This window comes from Lissotriton vulgaris, chromosome 1_1 (genome assembly GCF_964263255.1).
Source record: "Lissotriton vulgaris chromosome 1_1, aLisVul1.2, whole genome shotgun sequence".
NCBI lineage: Eukaryota > Metazoa > Chordata > Amphibia > Caudata > Salamandridae > Lissotriton > Lissotriton vulgaris.
The window spans coordinates 1,487,810,532-1,487,831,931 of NC_141685.1; the positions used below are offsets into that span (position 1 = coordinate 1,487,810,532).

Sequence of the window (21,400 nt, forward strand, 5' to 3'; positions counted from 1 at the left end):
TACTTTATAGTTTGGTGTTGGTAGATGATTGGTTTAATTATTTGATTATTACATGTAAACCTCTTAATAGGCTTAACATGTTTTAAATTCGCTTTTGCCTCCCCCCTTTTGATTAATCAGCCAGTGACCAATGAATTATAATTAAGGCAGGGATCTGTCTCTTTGTCATGGCTGACATTGCACTTTGCACTTTGCACGCGTGTTTGCACGAATTGATTATGTATCTTAGCACTTGCACTTTAATAATACCTAGGGGCAGTAGGTAAATGACAATCTCATACGGCACCACAGAAATTATTTTTATCCTGTAGACCTTTAATGCTGATTCTGGCACCGGTATGATCATGAAGTTTATGATATAAATAGTGTTTGCCTTTTTATGATCCCGTGTAAACATAGATTATCAATCTTATTTAAAGATGGTATGCTGTAAGCTCCAGTTAATATAGCATCTGTGATAATGGTTATTTTTTATCATATTTGTTAAAACTGGATCTGTTTTCCAACAGGATATTTTGTATGCATTGTGTGTCTTCGATATTTATGGATGTGTATGCCCCCTTCGTGTTAATTGTGCACCTTATTTAAACACTGTTATTGGTTCTGTCGGGCATGTGATCAAGGCTACCGTGACGTAGCCGAAACGTGTCATGCTGGCGACAAGGAGACAATAAACAACCTTTATATTGCATTTGCAGCACTGTGGAGTGGTCTGTACCTGTGGCTTTCTCTTTTCATGGAATGCTTTTGTTATGTTATATTTGTTATGTTATATTTATTTTTGTATAGCGCACGGCTACTCAAAAAGAGTGTCCCGGCGCTTTAAGTAAGGAGAACTACAGCACAATAACATAACACAGTAAAAAAAAAAAGACAAGAAACAGAAAGAGATAACAACAGGACGGCCTACTGGGTAAACAGCCAAGTTTTGAGGCCTTTCCTAAAGGCAAGTAGACTGGTGGCTCCCCGGAGTGTGAGCGGCAGTGAGTTCCACAACTGTGGCGCCAGCAATCCAAAGGAGACGTAGCAGGAGCTTGAATCGGATATATATATATATGCAGTGGTATGGTGTGGACAGCCCCCCAAAAGGTCTATAACACTCACCTGAGTCTGGATTCTGGCGGGGAGAGAAGAAGCAGCAGTATGCTGCTTTAAGGTGGCAGAGGAGGGAGATACCAACGTGCACCCTACTAACAATTCCGGAGGACCAGTGCCTACGTTGCCAGCAATGGGACACTATCGTATGTCTGAGAGGCGGATCAGAGTATCCAGCATCCATGACAGAGGAGGGGCCAAAGCTCTTTGCTCCAATGAGTGAGGACCTCAATGGTTTTAACAACGAGCCCCGGGCAGAATGGTAACAGCAGTGAAGCGGGCACTGAGGAAAGCCGCACAGGCTGAAACACGTCTGCCAAGCGTTTCACTGCAAAAACAGGACTGCCTTGATTGAAATCCTTTTTGTAAATAAATCCTGTCTTTTGCACTGAGCATGTGTCAGCACCTTTTCTTCGAAAGGGTATTGGACTGAATATATATATATATATATATATATATATATATATATATATATATATATATATATATATATATATATATATATATATATATATATATATATATACACACATGCAAATGTAGCATAAATGCCAGAATAATGTGATGCATCTGGGTCCACTCTTGAGCAGACGGAGGGAGGAAAATATCAATGCATGAAACTCTAATGCAGCTTGAGACGACAAATATGTAAAATCCAAAATGAATGTTTGGTAGTTACACAAACCAGTCACTAAGAACGAGGTTAAAATTCATAGACTAACAATACGATGTCCATTGAACATGTACACCCTTGAAATTACTAACTACTCAACTTCCATCCCTACAAGTGTCTGGCAAACGGGATCTGGGAACTTTGCTTAAAAGGTGTTGAGTTTTAGGCTGACTTACTGGTTTCAGTGCAAGCTTCTAGTACAGACATCTAGCCAAACAAGGGAGCACATAAACTCCTTCCCCCAGCTTTTACACGTCGACTGGAATTGGGATAATGCCAGTTACAACCTAAGCTTCAACATCTGCAGTACACTGCAAGATTAAAATACTGGGAGACTGTGAAGTTGAATAAAGTCATCAAAACTGTTCTAAGCTCAATGCAACAAGGACTGAGCTATTACTTGCTACAAAACAAGAACCCAAATGTATGAAAACTGTTTTTGCAACGACACAATTTTACCTGCATACAAGAAATTAAGAACCAAATGCTAGCTTGACTTTGAAGAAAGTCTCCCGGATATATATTATATACTTAAACCTTAAAAGACACAGTAACAAGTGCATACAGCAGTCTGTGCAGTGGCAAAGACTACACAACACAGTTCTAAGTCTACAATTGTGAGAACAATATTGGGCCTACCAATGGAATAATGTTAAAAGCAAAGTGAAAGTTCTGAGCTCCCAAGTAGAAGACAATAAATCTCTTTACAGGACAGTAAAATTGCCTTCATGCAATCTAAAACCCAAACTAAGATTGCCAGATGCTTTATTAAAACCATACAAGGTCAGTGAAAACTAATCTCTAGAATAAGCACTTATATCCACCATGCACTAGAGCTTAAAAACTAAGATCTTTTAAAACAAATGCATACACTCTGGGCACTACTTTGATATTTAGAAGGTTTATAACAATGCAAGCATGATAGAAATTATCAAAATGTTGGAATACCGGACATATACATTACAATGATCTCTATATGACAAAATCTCTGTGGATCGCGAGTGGCCAGACAATGCCTTAAAATATCCATGTAAAACTAGCTTTGTGTTTCAGTGGTTAAAAACACTTGCAATACATCTGCCATGGCTTAGAAAATGTGTATTTAGTGTACAAAATACATGTTCTAAATAAGGCCAAGGTGTCATGGGTAGGCTTAAATACAGTTAGTAGGTGTTCCCAAAAGTGTAAGAGTGCTACACTATTAATTGGAAAGAGAGGGTACACACCAGTGACACTTCTGACCTTAATTAGTAGCTCTGGTCTATCAATACATATGTTATAGTACAAAAGTCAGAAGAAATATAGAAGAATAAACACCTTTCAATGTCTGCAACATATTAAGTAAGTATTTACCACCGAGACTGTGTGCTGATTGCATGCTCTAGGTTGGGATATAACTTCAACTGAACTATACATTGATCATTAAAACAATGGCTTCATTTGACGTTGCACCACCACATGTCGTATTCAAGAGAATGCTTATCACATGCATCTTTCAGTGGAAATACCAACTTTTTCCTGACACAACCATGATGCCTCAAATCTGAACCCACTGTCATCAACAATCAATTTAAATCACTCCTTTGCACAGAAGCACAACAGTTCTGCAATAAGTTAAAAATAATAAAGTGGATATGAACATGCAGTATCTATTCTCTGCATGTTGACTACCCTGAGCTTGTGATGGTTCACTGTGCCCAGTACGTGGTCTGGCAGATCGGGGTACACTGTTCTTTCTGGAGAACTGCAGAGGCTGGTTCCTCTCTGAGATGGTATGGTGGCCACATAACGATGGGCTACATTGCAGCCAGAGACTGCATTTATTTTAAACAGTCCACCCATCACCTTTTAGTTTCTCCACTATGCAGACAGCATCAACTGTCCATGTGGTGGTGAAAGGCAGATTTTACTATTCCCGCTTTCGAAGCATGTTGCACCCACTGTACAGGAACATAGTGAATCCTCAGTCTGCAATAGCATCAACAAGAAACTAAAGATCCAACCTGATGGTCATATGAAGACCATCTTTAGACACAACCTTTCTGATTGGTCAGTTCCTCAACCACAATAGTTGATTCCCCAATCCAGTAGAAGCAGGACTGCTCTAAAATATACAGCGGACATGCTATGGGTGTGAATGTGGATTGCTATTTTTTTGTGTGCATTTCAATACAGCTCTACTGAGTGTACTGCCATGTGTGAACATAAACAGTAAGAAATAAATAATCGTTCTCAAATTCAATAGGTGTGGCCTTCGAAAGCTGGTGCGATGGTTATTTGTTTTATTACAAGTATATGCCACAAAATAAAAGTTCAAAAACATTCAGCCACCTAAATGTGGTAGCCATAGGCTCAAAATAAAAAAGTAAATTACATTTTTAATAATATATTAATTGATGTGATTGTTGTACTACTGAAGTTTTCCAAGATACAAGCCTTTCACTTGTGCCATGCATATTCATATTTGGAAGGTGAAAGGTTTGACTCACCACCTAAATAGGACTCAAATTAAAGAGAGCTACAGTGACATGAGAATTAAACACTTAATAACAACAACTATAACAACTACTGATGAAGCCAATAAGCCTCACTTTGGCAAACCTCTAACAATTTATTTATTTATTTATTGTTAAGAAAATTAAAAGAATTAAAAATGCTACCATCTAAAGGTAACAGAAACAATTGATGGATGGAATGCTGAACAATGCAAACATTCACCCCCAGTCACAAGGATCTGGGTTTAATCCATCATTCTTTTGCTCAGCACGCCACCCCAGTTTGGACCCAGCCATATGCAAATCAGTCTTGACCCTGTTCCTTTTGGGAACATTCCAGCCAGAATTGCCAAGCCAGGTCCTCCCTGGAACGGAAACAAGCACCCGGTTTAGGGGCATCACCCTTCAACAGCCAGGCTAGCTTTAATCCAGTGGTGAAGTGAGCACGGGACCTACGTCTGGGCATACTCTTCCAAATTAGTGTGACAAAATCAGAATCTAAAGGTGGCAAGCACATGTTTGCAAAAAACAGCAAAACACTACGCTCCACTGCTAACTGGCAGCAGCAGAGAGAAGTGATGTGCAGGGCACTTTAACTTTACAGTGCACATGTTTCTTTGGCCGGTCATCTTGAGATGGCCAGCCAGGCACACACATTTTAAACCTCTCTAAACCAGATATCTAAGACAGCTGGGTTAGAGAAAGCATAGGGCTTTAGTGTCCTCGGGAGCACCGAAGGAGCCAGCTCGCTCGATCGGAGCGAGCAGGCTCCTTCGGTGCTCCTCTCATGCTGCATTTGAGCAATGCCTGGATTTGTTAATGCATTTTCCTGGGTTCCGCGTTGGAGCCTACCTACCTGGAGAAGATCAGAGCAAGGAGGACGTCGCGCCACGAAGATAAGTGTAATTATTTTTTTACTTCTATTTTTGTCTCACCCACCCTGCCACCCTCTATACATGCCATCCGCCACAGCATTCAGACCACTGAATGAAGAGGGCTGACTGAAAGCTTCTCTGTGTATACATACATGTATGTATTTTTATTGAGAATTTGTTGAAAACATGAGGCTAGTGACAACTAAAGCTGTCTCTATGCTAGACATGAAAAAGGGACTGCAAATACATCACCATCATCTAACTGGGCACCCAAAGCAGGCAAAATAAAGAGCAGGTATTTAAAGTTAATATAAAAAAATAAAACACACTTTGAATCAGATTTGTCTGTGCATAGGCTTTGTGCTGTTAGAGAAGGGAGCAAATGGGTAAAACAGGCTGACCTTTTACTCCATGCAGTATGCTGGGGTCGGGAAGGCAAATGTGAATGACAATTTAAGAGAACAATCAATTGTTCCAGTGAACAAAGGGTATCTACATGTGTATGACTTTTTTGGGAGAAACAGTCTGGGGAGAAGCCAAAACATTAGCCAGACGTAAAAAGTTAGAATCACTTAAACTAGCCACTTACCAACGTTGACACATAGGTGATAACTATCCCGTCTATTTCATTCTTCCTTAAATGTTGCATATTTTTCATAAGGTGAGCTTTTAATTTGACAACTATCTGCGAAAAGAATGTACTACATTGTAAATTATATTATTGATTCTTTACTTTATGATCTTCTTTATTACAATAAGTAACCAAATGAAATGAAGAAAGGCAACTGACAGATCTCACAGACTGAAATTAAAACGTGTCTAACTGCTTGGCTTGGCTGTGCAGAATGTGCAACCTAACATTCCTCCTCCCCAGCCTTCTTAATACTAAGGCAATGCCAATCAGAAGACAATCTGTGGAAATCTGCAGGGACATATGCTCAATGTTCAGGACATTTTTGCAGCAAAAGGTTCTGGAAAAAACTGAGGATGCAGAAATTACAGTTAAAAAAATAACATTAATAATTCTCATCTTTATGCCAAAGATAATGGAAAGATGCCAGTTCCCGGCAGATCCACTCAGAGACCAAATTCACTGCATCTGTGGAGTACACAATAACTTCAACATCAGAGTAGGATTCTGAGAGCCCAAATGAAGAAGCCTTAGGAACCACTACAGATCATACACCCAATGCAAGACCACTTCAAGAAGGTTACCCTGAGCCACAAAAGGGACAAGGGCTACATTAGGACCCTGATAACATTTTATGGGTCTGTCACCAGTCTCATACTTCAAAAGGACTATGGTCAAGCGCTGCACCATGAGAGATACTAAATGGCATTCAGAATAAAAAAAATAGTAATATACGATCATGTGCAACATAGCACCCCAAAAGTGCATCTGTAAAGCTTTAACGTACACTTTTGGAAAAGAGTGAATGAGGGAAACAGACAGAAAGATTAATCTCTGGCCAGATGGATGTAACAGTGATTTGTACAGTGAACTACAGTACAGGAGCAAAGGCAGTGACACATGTTTACTAACATTTTTTAAGACAAAATTTTGCATGTCACCAAAACATACACACCTTGCAATACGTGCATAGTATAGTAAAGAATAGATGATGCCAATTTATCAAGCCAATTCAGCTATCCTTCCTTTAAGCATCTCCCACCCTTCAAGAAGATTTAGATTTCCCAGGTCATCTGGTGTGCGTGAGAGAAGCTGTCAGAACATTAGAACTGCGCTTCCCTCTTTATTGCTTAAGAAGTGCAGCTCGCTGAGCATCTACAACGATGATTCTATTACAGGACCGGAGGCTTCGTATTATGCTTTCTCTTTCATTTATTGCTACACACAGCAGCCAATGAAATTTAGTATTGTTTATCAAAAGACTACATTTCCCATGATGCAAAACAACACATCACATCATAGCCCATAAGAGCCAGCCAATACCGGATATCCTCCTCTTTCTTTGCTGCTCACGCAGCCAGTTAAGTGCAGTTATTTGTTGTTTTCAATTTATGCTAATGTGTTTGATTGCACAGCTTGAGCGTTCATTCTACGCGTTGTCGCGTTAATATTGCTGTATTTTGCATATGCTGCTTTTTCGCACTGTTGATATATTTCTGTTTTTGCACTATTCTCTTGGAGTTCGGCAGACCGCGACACTCCGCTGTCACCGGGGGTATGCGCACGTCTTGCCGGTGTGTCCCTGGGGGCCGCAGGAGGTTTGCTGGGCAGCGCAAGCATCGCGCAGAGATGTACATGCCTGCGTCTCTCTCTTGCTCTGTGGGTGGGCACGCGACGCTCTCGGCATGTCTCCATGCTGATTTACCTGCGCGGCGAGTACTTTGCTGACAGCGGCCGCTGCAGGCCGATTGAAAGGTTCCCGGTCACCGGTACCGCCCCGCCGAAACCAGGGGTAATATGTCCGTATTTTAGAGCGCAGAGGCCCTCCCTCATTGGCCGGAAGCGCTGGGAGCTTCTAGTTTCATTTTTTCCTTTGGTTACGATGTGCGTAGCCCAATTGGGCACGTTTTTGGTCGGATTTTTGTAGTTTTTTCTGGCCATTCCACCGAGGAATCTTACTGAGCAGAACACCTACGCCTGGCTGGCTGCAAAAAAAGGCTGGGCTTGGAGGGAACACCTCCTGGGTACTCTTTTACTGCTCTTTGCTCCACCTACGCCCTAAGGGCTGCAAGAACTTGGCTACAGCTTTGGCTGAGGAGCTAGGTATCTGGTGATTTGTTTGTGCTGTGGGTTGGCTCCCCCATTTACTCCTCTCCATATATATTGCCTCATGAGCAGGTCCATTAATAAATTTGGCACCACCATGGAGGATTGGGTTACCCATGAGGAGGATGACGCTGTTTATGAAGAGGAAGTGACTAATCCTTCCATTGAGGATAATATTGTTGAGGCCCTGGACGCCTCGGTCCAGGATTCCGTTAACAAGGCCCTGGAGAAGACAGTTCCGGGAACCGTTCAACAAGCATTTGCAACTGCTTTAAAACCTATCACTACGCACTTAGAGAAATTTACTAAGCTCCATTGGTTCACTACGCCTACAGTCCCTAAGAAGGACGGTGCGTCTTCTGGTTCTCAAACTGAATCCTGGCCTCATTCCTATCCCTTGTCCTCACTGCCTGCCCCTGACTCCAGTAAGTCCAAGGCTCCGGACACTGATACTGATACTGATACTGACACCCCTGACGAATCTCCTCCTAGGAAGAAGACTAAGAAGTCCAAAAATGTGGAGCATGCACAACCTGTGTCCACCCCTTTACCTTCAACCCGGCAGACATTGTCCATCCGAGATCCTCCGATTGGCTTCCAGAGCCGGAGGTTGCCGTTTATCTACATGACAACCTCAGTAAGAGTTTCGACAAGGAGGTGAGGAATAGACTCAGTCAGAGTGCCCTAGGCCAGACATTGCCGATAAGGTCACCGAAACACCCGACATAGACTCTAGAATGTTGACCTTTCTAAAAAAGTTCACAAAATACCCTAAAAAGGGCATTGATCGTGCCTGGAGGGGGTGCCAGGATAAGCTCCTGGACGTTGTGGGCCCCTGGCCAAAATCTTGGAGACGGCCTTGGAGGCGCAAGAATCAGGTACGGCGATTGGCCTGCATGTTCTGGCAGGTTGGACCCAGAGGGCGATATGCCTCTTGGGCAACGCTAATTTCGCAATATCCACAGAGCGCCTTAAGTCCCTACTTCTGAGGATGGACTCCAACCTCACCGAGCTGGCAGCGGCGGAACCTGGTCCCCTGGCGGATGGCAATTTATTCAGTGAGCGTTCTGTGAAGAATGTGACTAAGCACGTGGGCACCTTCACAATACTCGACAAAGCCCAGTCGGGAATCAAGAGAGTCTTTCAGGCTGGTGTTCTTAACAGGGCCGGACGAGGCCGGGGACGCTGGTTTGGCCGTCAGTCTTTCCAAGGCCCCCAGAGAGGCGACTTTGGCCGAGGTAGAGGCCATTGGGATTCCACCCGTGGGGGGACGTTCTACCCTACCAGGCAACGTTTCAACAAGAGGCGTTTTAACAGTGCAGCCTTCCGTGGTGGCTTCCAGGTCTCAGAATCTTCAGGTGAGTGCTCCAGACACTTGCCCACTTCCTTTTGGGGGTCTTATTTGATACTTTCTTCGCAATTGGGCTCAATTGTCTCAGGATGCTTGGATTTGAGAAACTTCAGGATTTTCATCTAGATTTCTTTCAGGTTCCCTTTCAGGACAGAAGGCCCAGGCAGCTGTCTTTTTCCCAAACAGAATGCGTTTTCCTAGATTTAGAAATCGAAGAATTGCTGCAGAAACATGCGATAGCACGTTGCGACGAGGGCCCTCACGGTTTCTGCAGCAATATTTTTCTGGTTTAGAAGAAGGGCGGAGGTTACAGGCTGCTACTCAATTTGAAAGATTTCAATCACTACATGGTCTCCAAGCATTTTAAGATGGAGGGTATCCATCTCTTGGCAGGTCTTCTGAAACAGGGGGACTGGACGGTCCGTCTGGATTTGAAGGACGCCTACCTATCTGTTCAGATTTTTCCTCCACATCGGAGGTTTCTGCAATTCCAGTGGAGAGACCAGTGGTACGAATATTTGAACCTTCCTTTCGGACTTTCGTAGGTGTTGAAGCCAGTGGTAGCCTACCTCAGAGAGCAAGGGATTCGCATGATAGTGTATTTGGATGATATACTGATCATGACGCAGTCGCCAGAGATGGCGGCACAACACCTGCGCATGACCATTGCTACGCTGCAAGGTCTCGGGTTTGTGGTCAACAAAGCCAAATCCGTACTTTGTCCATCACAGAAAATAGCCTTTCTGAGTTTTGTCATAGATTCTCATGCGGCTCAGTTGAGCCTCCCCCGTTCCAAACTGTGCGACATACAGAAGGAACAGACAGTCTCACTGAGAGCCATTGCCAGGATACCGGGTCTCCTGGCGTCCTCTATTCAGGCGATCTTTCCGGGTCCACTTCATTATCAGGTCCTTCAGAGATTAAAAATTCAGCATCTGCAGAAAGGTATCTCATACACGGACCTGGTTCCTCTGTCATCGGTGGTCAGCCTGGAACTCCAGTGGTGGTTAAGCCATGTGGAGGCGTGGAACGGTTGGGCCATTTTCGTCTCCCTTCCAGAAATCGTCATAGAATCCGACGCCAGCCGTTGGGGCTGGGGGGCGCGCTGCGGAAATTTTTCCACAGGCGGAAGATGGTCCCTTCAAGAACCAGACCTCCACATCAATTGCCTAGAGTTGCTCGCCGGCTCATTCGCGATCAGGACGTTGTCACCCAAGAAAGTCTTGTGTTGCATCCTACTACAAATGGACAACATATCAGCAGTTCGCTACATCAACAAACTGGGAGGCACAAGATCCTCCATGCTAGTAGAGATGGCGAAGGACTTCTGGCACTATTGCCTAAGCCACCAGATATCGGTCATAGCCAAATATATTCCAGGCCAGTTGAACGGGGTGGCGGACTGGCACTCGCGCCATCTCAAGGACTTCAGCGACTGGCAAATCCAACCGCATGTAGTTCTTTGGTTACAAGAGATCTGGGCGCCATGCCAGATCGACCTCTTTGCGTCCAGGTTGAATGAATGAATGAATGAAATGGCATTTGTAATGCGCAACTATGCCCAATGGGCGTCAAGGCGCCTAACTCAAATAACTAGCTGTCAGCGATCAGAATCAGAGCTTACTGGTATGCTTTAATGAAAAGCCAAGTTTTCAATGATTTCCTAAAAAGGTCAAGTGAAGGCAGTGACTTGATCTCAAGGGGAAGTGTATTCCACATCTGGGGTGCCAGAATGGAAAAGGCTTTACTCCCCCAATTAGCCTTCTTGGCACGAGGGATTACCAGTTGGTTAAGCTCACTGGAGCGTAAGCATCTGCTCGGGACATACCTAGTGAGTAGGGATCCAAGGGCATCAGCCAGACCTGCAATTAGGGCACTGTATGTAAGACAGAGAAGTTTGAACATGATCCTTGAGGGAATAGGAAGCCAATGGAGATTCTTCCTCGCCAAGGTCATAGATGACAGCCAAGGCAGGGCAAGGGCAAAACGCACTGCCGCATTTTGTATGACCTGCAGGCGCTGCCGAAGGCCCTTGTTGGCCCCGGCGTAAAGTGAATTACAGTAATCGAGCCTTGAGCCAACAAGAGCGATCACAACCTGCTTCCGTGCCTGTGGGGAAAGATAGTGGACGATCCTTTTCAGAGTCCTAATGACGCCCCAACAGGTGGCCACCGTTCTATTGACCTGGAGCTCCATAGAAAGCTGGGTGTCAAAAATGACACCAAGGTTCCTGGCAGATTGTGTGGGTGTGGGGCAGATGCCTAAGGATGGAGGCCACCACTCACCTGACCACATGCCCTGGTCTTTGCCGAAGACAGGGACCACTGTCTTGTCCCCGTTCAACTTTAGGGAGTTGGAAATCATCCACTCTGCAACAAGTTGCATGCAGGACCTAAATTTTGACTTGGCGACATTCACAGAGTGGGTCAGGGATACCATAATCTGCGTGTCGTCGGCATACGACACTACCTCCATCCCCTGAGATCTTACTAGTCTTGCAAGGGGGGCCACGTAGATGTTGAACAGGGTCGGACTCAATGCCGACCCCTGTGGCACCCCGCATTGCAAAGACTTAGCAGGGGAGAGGTACTCTCCTAGCATGACACGCTGCTCTCGTTGATATAAGAAGGAGCTCAGGAGACTGAGGGCCGGTCCTTCTACCCCTGCCTTCCTTAACCTGGATGTTAAAGTAAGGGGAGACAGGGTGTCGAATGCTGCTGTAAGGTCCAGTAGTACCAGCACGGTGGTTTGACCCAGATCAACTTTCCTGCGGATGTTATCCATGACTTTAGTCAAAGCAGACTCCGTGCTATGCAGCTTTCTAAAGCCATGTTGGGACCCATCCAAGAAGCCTGAAGCATCGAGGAAGTTAGAAAGATGCGAGTTCAGATGAGCCTCCAACATCTTAGCAGGGGCCGGCAGAAGGGATATGGGTCTGAAGTTCTTCAGTATGCCGGGGTCCAAGGTGGACTTTTTCAGAAGAGGCTTTACAATAGCTTTCTTCCAAACTAATGGAAAAGTACCTTGTTCCATGGCTCCATTCATTACTTCCAGCATCGGAGGAAGAATGATATCCCTACAGTCCTTTAGTAATTTCAAAGGAACTGGGTCCAGAGGGGAAGACGATTTCGTCTTGTCTAAAAGGAGATTGAGTCCCTCCAAAGAGAGAGCAGGGAAATGATTGAGGGACTGGGGGGCATCTTTATTCCAAGATTCCAGCAGTTTAATTCGAGAGAAGTCCTCATCACTCAGAGAGTTCCTCTGTGATTGTAGAGCTATATAGATATCATCTATTTTTTTATAGAAGAAGTCTGATATGTTATTACATAGCTCCTGTGAGACAACCACAGGATCTGGTACCTGGAGAGAGCATAGCGAGTCCACGATTTTAAAGAGCTCTTTAGAAGATGTTAGAGAACAGGTTAAGTTGGTAAAGTCATCCTGTTTTTCCTTAATCACTCTATTTTTGGATTCTCGTAACAGGCTCTTGTAGACTTCTCGATCTTTAGGATCCCAGGATTAGCAAATGTCTCACTTTTTCAGCTGGAGACCCGATCCGTTGGCTCTGGCAACGGATGCCTTCACTTAGGACTGGTCCCAGTCTCTGAATTATGCCTTTCCTCCATTCATATTGATTCCTCGAGTGCATACACAGATAACGCGGCAGAGGGCGGAAGTGATCTTAGTGACTCCCCTCCGGAAGTCGCAGCCTTGGTTCCCGAGTCTTCTGGAGGTGAGCTGCAACTTCCCCAGGAAGATTCCGGACTCCCGGATAATGCTCCAGGGCCCTCATGGAGAGATGCACCCGATGGTAATGTCGGGGCATCTGTCCCTGATGGCCTGAAGACTTTCCGGCAACGTTGACAAATGCCAGGGTTTTCGGAGCAAGCTTCAGCCTTTATCAATCAAGCTTGGGCTACTTCCACCAGAAAGAGATACACTTCAGCCTGGAAGGGCTGGGTTCGTTGGCGCATGGAACACGTGGATCCTGTGGGGGCGGGACTACCCTGCATTGTGAACTTTCTTTCTCTGAAAGCTTCGGAGGGTTTAGCATATCGTTCTGTTAATAATTTGCATTCCGCTATTTCGGCAGGTCATTCTCAATTTGGAGGTAAACCTGTAGGTATGCATCTGCTGGTTTGTAAGCTTCTGAAAGGTATTAGAGTAGCAAATCCGCCCAAACCTAAGTATACTTCCTTATGGGATGTCTCTCTAGTTCTTTCCCTGTTTAATGCTGGCCCCAAATTGACATGTTGACAAGGAAACAACTTTCGGCCAAGTTGGCTACGCTGTTATGTCTTGCGGCATGTAGACGGTCATCGGATGTCAAAGCTTTGGACATTACAGGTAGAGTATTTACTCCGGAAGGAGTCTCTTTTAATAATACGGCCAGGACCAAGACAATGTCTCGAAGTGTTGATTACCATGCTTTTCCAAGTAATGTTAAGCTTTGTGTAGTGCAATGCCTTAAGGCCTATGAGGAATGTACGAGGTCTATTCGACCATCAGTAACACAATTACTGATTGCTTTGCTGAAGCCATTCAAGCCTGTTACTGCGGCTACTATAGCCAGATGGTTCAAATATTTTATGTAAGAGGCGGGTATTGATACTCAAGTTTTTGGGGCGCACTCTGTTTGTGGAGACATGGCCTCTAAGAGTTTTATGTTAGGATCTACTGTGCAGGACATTATGCATTCTGCGGATTAGTCCTCAGAATCTACTTTCAAACAGTTTTATTACAAACCGGTGGGTGATATTTCCTCTGTAGTGTTTCAGCAGCGTTAAACTAGCATAATACGAAGCCTCTAGTCCCGTAGTAGAATAAAAAATTAGCTAGCTATCGCGCCAAGAATTTTCAATTCAATTAAGGACACGGAGGCGAGGATTATCCCACCCGGTTATTACATGTATTTTAATGTTTTGCCCACCTATGACTTTATGGTCTATTTAAAGCAGAATTTACGAGCTCTATTTCTCATTCTTCCAGGTTCTGAGAAGATGGACTAAATATGCTTCCTGTTGAAAAACTAGTTTCTTTCCAGTTGGCTGTTCTTCCACGTTGAAGGATGTTATTGTTGGACTTAAGTTATTTTATGGACTTACTGTTCGAAGCAAAGGAAGAGGAGGATATCCGGTATTGGCTTGCTCTTATGGGCTATGACAGGATGTGATGTGTTGTTTTGCATCATGGGAAATGTAGTTTTTTGATATACAATACTAAATTTCATTGGCTGCTGTGCGTAGCAATAAATGAAAGAGAAAGCATAATCCTCGCCTCAGTGTCATTAATAGAATTGAAAATTCTTGGCGTGATAGCTAGCTAATGTTTTATTCAGGGGCTACTAATTGCTGGCTGCCACCCACAGGCACGGACACAGTGATCTGTTTAAACAATGGATGTGTGTGCCACTGGATCTATAAATGTATTGGTTATTTCAGAATGTTGTTGCTAAGCAACAGCAGTATTATACACTCACAGTGAATCAAAACACTGTTCTTTTAGAACTGATTTGGTGCAGATATTCTAGCCTGACCTGATTTTGACTCAGGCATACTTTTGAAGTTTTAAAAGGACAATTCAAAATGAAATGCAAGACTACTAATCATATACAATGTATAAATGTTCCTGTAAGTAATTGTACATTACTGAAATGGGAACAATGTCATTATTTCTGTGTTCACTCACAGCCACTGAACACAGAGGAATGCAAAGCAAACACACCCTAAACAATAATCTAGCCATAATTGTCTTTAGATGTTTCTTGCTTTTGAAAGCAGTCAGAGCAGCTTCTAAACGGCACAGAAAAAGATACCATGTAACTCTGCAAGTCAGGGAACGAGGCTGTGAGGAAGTATGTTAAGTTTCCAAGATCACAGTGAAAATTCCTAATTGTGGTAACCACTATTTTGTAGTACATACCAGCCCAACAAGTTCCTTTTGATGGTAGTCTTCTTCTAGAAAGAGAGGAACCAGCCTTGGCTCTGTAACAGAATTATAACTGAAGTTAGTTTACAACATTACTTTCAAAAGTGTCAACAACCGTCACATATAGAAAATGTAGCAAATCTTGTTCCAAAATAAACTGTCTTTTCCTTCCTAATCTGCACCACACAAGGAGTGCAACAATGGCCTCATAATGTTCCAATTATTTAGTCAGGGAGCCATTCTCTTTAAAGATTGAGACACCTAGCCAGACCAGACAACAGACTAGTTCCTCTGATGTAAACACTAGTTTAGCAAAGGCAACCGCAAAGCTTAAAGTGCAGCGTTCTAAGGGCTAGATATACGACCATTCCAAATTGCAACTCGCAATTTGCGCTCAATTGCGTGTCACAAATTGCGACTCGCAATTTGGAATGTACAACAGTGTCAGAGACACTGATTGCGATTCCCAATGAGGTCGCAAAATGCGAGGCTCATGAATATTAATGAGCCACTTGGAATTTGCGACCACATTGGGAATTGCTGGCCCCCCCAGGAATGGTGGCCTGCTGGGCTCAGCTGACCTCCATGTCTGGGACTGCTGGTCAATGAAGCAGTTTTTTTTTTTAGATGCAGCCCGTTTTCCTTAAAGGAAAACAGGATACATTTAATTTTTAAAAAATGCAACGTTTTAGTTTTATTTTTTAAGAGCAGGTAGTGGCCAGTCACAACTTTGCGCCTCCATCACCACCCTCTTGAAGAGAGCGGTAAATTGTGAGCGTTTTGCGAACGCAACTGCAGTCACAAAACATTCATAAATGACTAGAGAGTCGCTATTGGGAAGGGAACACCCCTTCCAAATAGCGTGTCACAAAAGACTATTTTGCAAGTCGCAATTTTTTATGAGTCGCAAAATAGTGGTTGTACATGGCCATGTAGGTTTGTTCCTGCTTAAACGGGTCGCAAACCCGTTTGCGCACACAAAAACTGGTCGAACATCTGGCCCTAAATCTGGCTCTTTTAAAAATATTTGCAGAAAAGCGATCTAGAGTGTCAGTGAGGCATTGATCCTATTGGTCCTTTCCAAGCAACATTGTAGAAAAAAATCTGATTTCGTGGCACAGAATATCATACAAATTGTACACACTGCCTTCTAAGAAACTGCTGAGCACTTTGGCAATGCAACCGCTCTGGCACGTTAGGTGTGTAGATGGACTGATTTCACACAATAGAATGAGCAAGTATTTAGAATTTGCCATCTATACAGACCAGTAGCAGTGCACCTTAAGAAGTTCATATTTTACAACAGACTCCCAATCATCCATAAAGGAATCAATTCACAAACTGACGAATGTACCTCACAATACACTTAAAAAAAACTCATGCATTTGTATTGCCTTTATAATACAAAGTAAAAACAACTTCTGTAAATACTGCAACCAGCATAAAAAGTTTGCATGTGGATGTGTGGGGTGAGAGAATTAGGCCAATCGGGGACTTGCCTTTTTTAAAACTATTATCAGTGAAACAGCGCATTGGGCATACTATCCTACCATTTATCTTCCTCCGATGGGCTTTTCTTATCCGCAATGAGGGGTGAGGAGAGTTCGCATTTTATCAATCAAAAGCAACTAACAGTGTAACATGTTTGGCTACACAATAAGGACCATGAATTGGTAACCTTAGTTACGAAGGTTTATTACAAATTAGCAATCAACTTTAAGTACACGATTCTTAGAGCTATGCTGTAGAGATACAGGATAACAACGAGAAAGCCCAACCGCCGGACAAAATTGAGGCAGACCAATATCGGGCAAAACAGTAACACAGGATTTGATGTTCAGAACAAAATCTCACGTTTTCTCGTCTTTACATAAGTAATTCTTCTAAATCAGAGTCCAAGCTAAGAGGATGGTTCTTAGAAACTCAGAGAATCTCAATTTTCAAAGAATTTCCATAAAGGAAATTAGAACAAGTCATGGAAAAATTAGGTAGGAAGGTGTCAGCATTTCAGAAGCTCAGTCAAGAGTCTTTTAGATTCGGGAAAAACATTGCAGCCTGAAACATTTGCTGCACACTGGACATGGGAACGTCGTCCTCTCATACACAGGCTAGGTTGCAACATTGCTGAATAGGCCTTTCAGTTAACGCTTTAGCTCTCCATGCTCTTTCAACAAGGTCTTCTAAGGTACAGCAATGTAACTTTTCTCAAATTAACAATGCAAGGAATCACCTGTAACACATGTCAAGTTATCAGAAATTGGAAAACATTGTTTATGCAGCACAGCAAGCAAGTCTACTAAGGACAACTTCAAGTATTAACTCAATGGTTAACATTTAATATGCAAGTTCACATTTAATCACAAACCAATATAAGTGTCTAGTTACATTAGATTCATATTACATATGGCATACTGCCAAATCTTGAATGTATACGTGTAAGTATGTCTAGGAACTACATTTCAATTCAATATATGAACCATTAGTGCGCACAATACATAAACATAAATCGTTTTTAACATAAATTACATTCATAATGTGAGGATGGTTCCGTTTCTCAACTAAACATCAAAATAGTGAATGTCAAATAATGAATTAAGGCCCACATCATGGAAGTCAAATTCTATTGGTATGGTTAAAGCACACAATATGAGTAAATTCACTAATCCTACAGTTGACGCACTTTAGAAAGAATGTCAAGTGCAGCACTTATTTTAATATCGTTAAAACAAACAAGAAACGTGCTACATGCACGTTCATGTCATGTATGGGTTATGAAATTATGACATATTTGTGATGTGTAAAGGATGGGCAAATTTGCGCTGCACCAGGAGAGTCCATTTAAACTTTGCATGTGCAAAGCTGGTAAATTCCTAACCATGTTGTTTCAGTACTTTTAACAATAGATTCGGCTTGGAGCAATGGACCTGTGCTGCAGTCCGTCATAAGACAGTGATTTGTGCTAGGGTTTAGTATATGTTCCTGAAGAATATTGCACATGTTACAAGATTTCCTGAGTTGTGGCAACATTAGGTATATAATACCAAATAATAACCGTGTTTACCCTGTTACCAACTGGGAACATGGCTTAACTTTCAAGAAAGAAGAAATCTTGGTTCCCAGGTTTTATTTCAATAGTAAACTTGTATTACTTTAGGATATGTGGCACTGGGAAACCGGTTTTACATATGCTTAAGAGACACGTCTTCTTTCACCATAACCTAATTAGCTCCCAAAATAGGTTTGTATGCAAAATTTGTATAGCACAAATCAAGCAAAAAAAGGCTGCAGAGCACTGTACAGGGTCAAAAGTAAGCAAACAGCCAACAAGCGATAGGCAACATAGCAGGTCATTGAATTGTTACTTTTATGAATACAGAAGAATCACTCAGGAGAACGAGAAGTCATTGTCTCTGTTCATATTAGATCTGCTGTGTATAATATTGCATTCACCTCTATACATATCGAACAGTTCTGTTAATTTGCATTTCCTGGAGTATATCAGGGTGCTGACGGCGTAGTGCACAGACTAGGGAGTGAGAGGGTAGGTGAATCCACCCAAAAAAGCTTGTGCAAAAAGTGCCTATGCTGAATTGGAATACAGAGCAGGAATTCATCTTCACAACTCTTTTCTGATTTGTTTTGTTGATTTTCTGATATGGTTAAAAATGTTAAGAACCTTGTGGTATTTAATCTGGCTGTCTGATCACAAGAAAATAATTGCTCATCATGTTGCAATCTAAAAACTCAGAAAATGACGTCCGGTTTAGATTGCCTCTAAGTTTTTAAATTAGCCAAGAAATTTCCAAATTTACTCATGCTAGTTAAAGTAATACAGACTTAATGTCACGCTAAATTAGTGAGCAACATAAATAGTCTGGTGAATTCCCAGACAAAAAGTAATCCTCTATCAAAGGTCAACCAAACAAAAGAGCTCACCTAGAATAAATGAGCTGTGTGTCTAGATATTGTAACACAAAGTTGTTTTTTGAGAGGGAGTAATGTTTTGGCAGGTTCATCTGAAAGCTGAAAGACTTTACCACTTGATATATTACATCGTCCGCTGAGACAAATGTTGTATGCCAATATTCCCTCGTAGAACTCCTTTACAAGCTAGTTGAGCCCTGAGAAGGTAGTCATTTAAACAGAATACTGGGGTAAGGGACTCTGTGATCATATCTGATTTGGAACCGTTTTGAGTCTATAAAATTGTTTTCCATCATGACTAGGCAGCCCTTGGGGACTGAATAATCGAATCCTATTTAGGCGATGTTCATGAACTGAAACCCTCAAAGCTCTCTAAATGGGCAACCAGATGGAGATTATTGAATGCATCTAAAAAATCTGTGTTCCATTATCAAATCATGCAGCCAGAGGATACGTGTGAACACGTAAGAGGAGGGTCAAAAGAATGTGGAATCCTGGGCACATTTACAGCATACACTGGCGAGGGCACCACAATGTTTACAGCTCGACAGGCAGGGCCTGTTAGTAATAAAAGAACCAACCAGGTGCATGATTTCCAATGCCCAAAATATTCACCTCTGAAGCTGTCGAAAAAGGAAGGAGACGGGAAGCTTATGCTGTTAGACTATATTCCTGAACTATGAAGTAGAGTGACTTCTCCACTGTGGTTTAAGAAAAGCCCTAACTGATTGCAGTGGTGTGGTTAATTTCTTCACACGAGACAGCAGCATTTTGGTGGCAATCCCCTGTATGAGCATTGCAGGAATTGGGCAGCTGCACATTTCATTTAGATAGTTGAAGAAAAATCTGGACTGTGTATATGTTTAGCTAATCAGGAGTGATTTCCGTGGGCTTTAATGAGCCAGTGAGAACGCATTCTGACAAAAAAACAATTGATGATGTAGGCCAGGCTATGAGTTCGTTGTTTTGTCCTAGGATTGATTGGTTATCTCTGTCTTTGAAACATACAAACGTGGGATGGGAGGGTGCTTGCAATAACTCTAACCACTCACAACCACTTGGGGCATTATTCCAGCCCATCATTCTTTTGCCCACCATGCCACTTCAGTTTGGACACAGTTATGTGCATCATATGTATCTCTAGCTTTGCCAATTTGTTTGGCGTTTGCAAATGAGCTCTTGCATTCACTTCAGAGACCAACAGCGTAAGTAACTGCTGCATATGACAGCTTAGTACCAAGCATAATTAGGTAACTGTAAATCTACAAACCATAAATGCACCAAGACAAAAGGATACATTATTAAATGGGGAGCTTTAACATGTCAATATGAGTATTTCCTCCCTCTGGCAAGCCATTAGGTAACAGGAGTACTCTTGCAAATTGAGGTCCCTACCTAAAGGCCACTGTGCTGTGATGGTAACAGTGAGAAAATATGGCAACCCACCTTTAGGGACAATGCAGAGTTAAAAGGAATCCCATATACAAATGAAAGTTAATATGCTAAATATTTGGCCATAAACTTGCAGAGATACATTAGAGCGATTACCTAAAATCATAGCAACATCACTGAATTAAATGATGAAGTCTTGAAACTTTTCAAACACTCCTGCCCCCCAAGTCACAGATCTGGGTTCAATCCATCGTTATTCTGCTCCCCACATTATCCCAGCTCGAACTGCCAGGCCAGGTCCTCTCTGGACCCGATACAAGCATCCTGGGACCGATTTTGGAGCATCACCCTTCATCAAGCAGGCTAGCTTTAATTCAGTGGCACAGCGAGCACAGGACCCACGTCGGGGGATACCCTTAGCCACTTCGGGCGAACATAGCGACATCACAAAATAAAATAATGGACGGAGTGCTAAAGCTTTTCAAACACTTGCCCCAGGTCACAGCCCTGGGTTTATTTCTGGTCTGGACAGACCTGGCCTGGCAGTTCGGCTTGACTGTTGAAATGGGGAGCAGGGTCAAAACTAGAATGGTGTGGCAAAAAAAACCAATGTATTTAACCCATTTCTGTGACGGGGTGAATGCTTGATTTGTACAGCATTTCGCCCATGATCAGACATGGGTCCTGTGCTCAAAATGCCACCAGATTCAAGCTAGCCTGGCTGGTGAGGGGTGATATTCCGAAACCGATCCCAGGATGTTTGTTTCTGGTGCTGGGAGGACCTGGCTGTTTGGAATGGATTGATCCCATGGACAGCAGGTTCAAGACAGATTTGCATATGGCCCGGTCTAAACTGGAATGGCGTGGCAAGCAAAAAAACAATGGATTGAATCCAGATCGGTGACTGGGGGTGAATGTTTGATTTGTTCA

At 42.9% G+C, this 21,400-nt stretch overlaps 1 protein-coding gene across 1 annotated transcript in view; it reads right to left on the reverse strand.

The window, feature by feature from the left end:
- The window catches only part of GSAP (gamma-secretase activating protein), a 764,805-nt gene that overhangs the window by 175,986 nt on the left and 567,419 nt on the right, over nt 1-21,400 (reverse strand). The window contains exons 23-24 of the mRNA XM_086967359.1: nt 15,149-15,210; nt 5,728-5,823 (exon numbers count right to left, since the gene is read on the reverse strand). Of these exons, the coding sequence (XP_086823485.1) occupies nt 5,728-5,823; nt 15,149-15,210 (158 nt within the window). The remainder of the gene's footprint in view (nt 1-5,727; nt 5,824-15,148; nt 15,211-21,400) is intronic.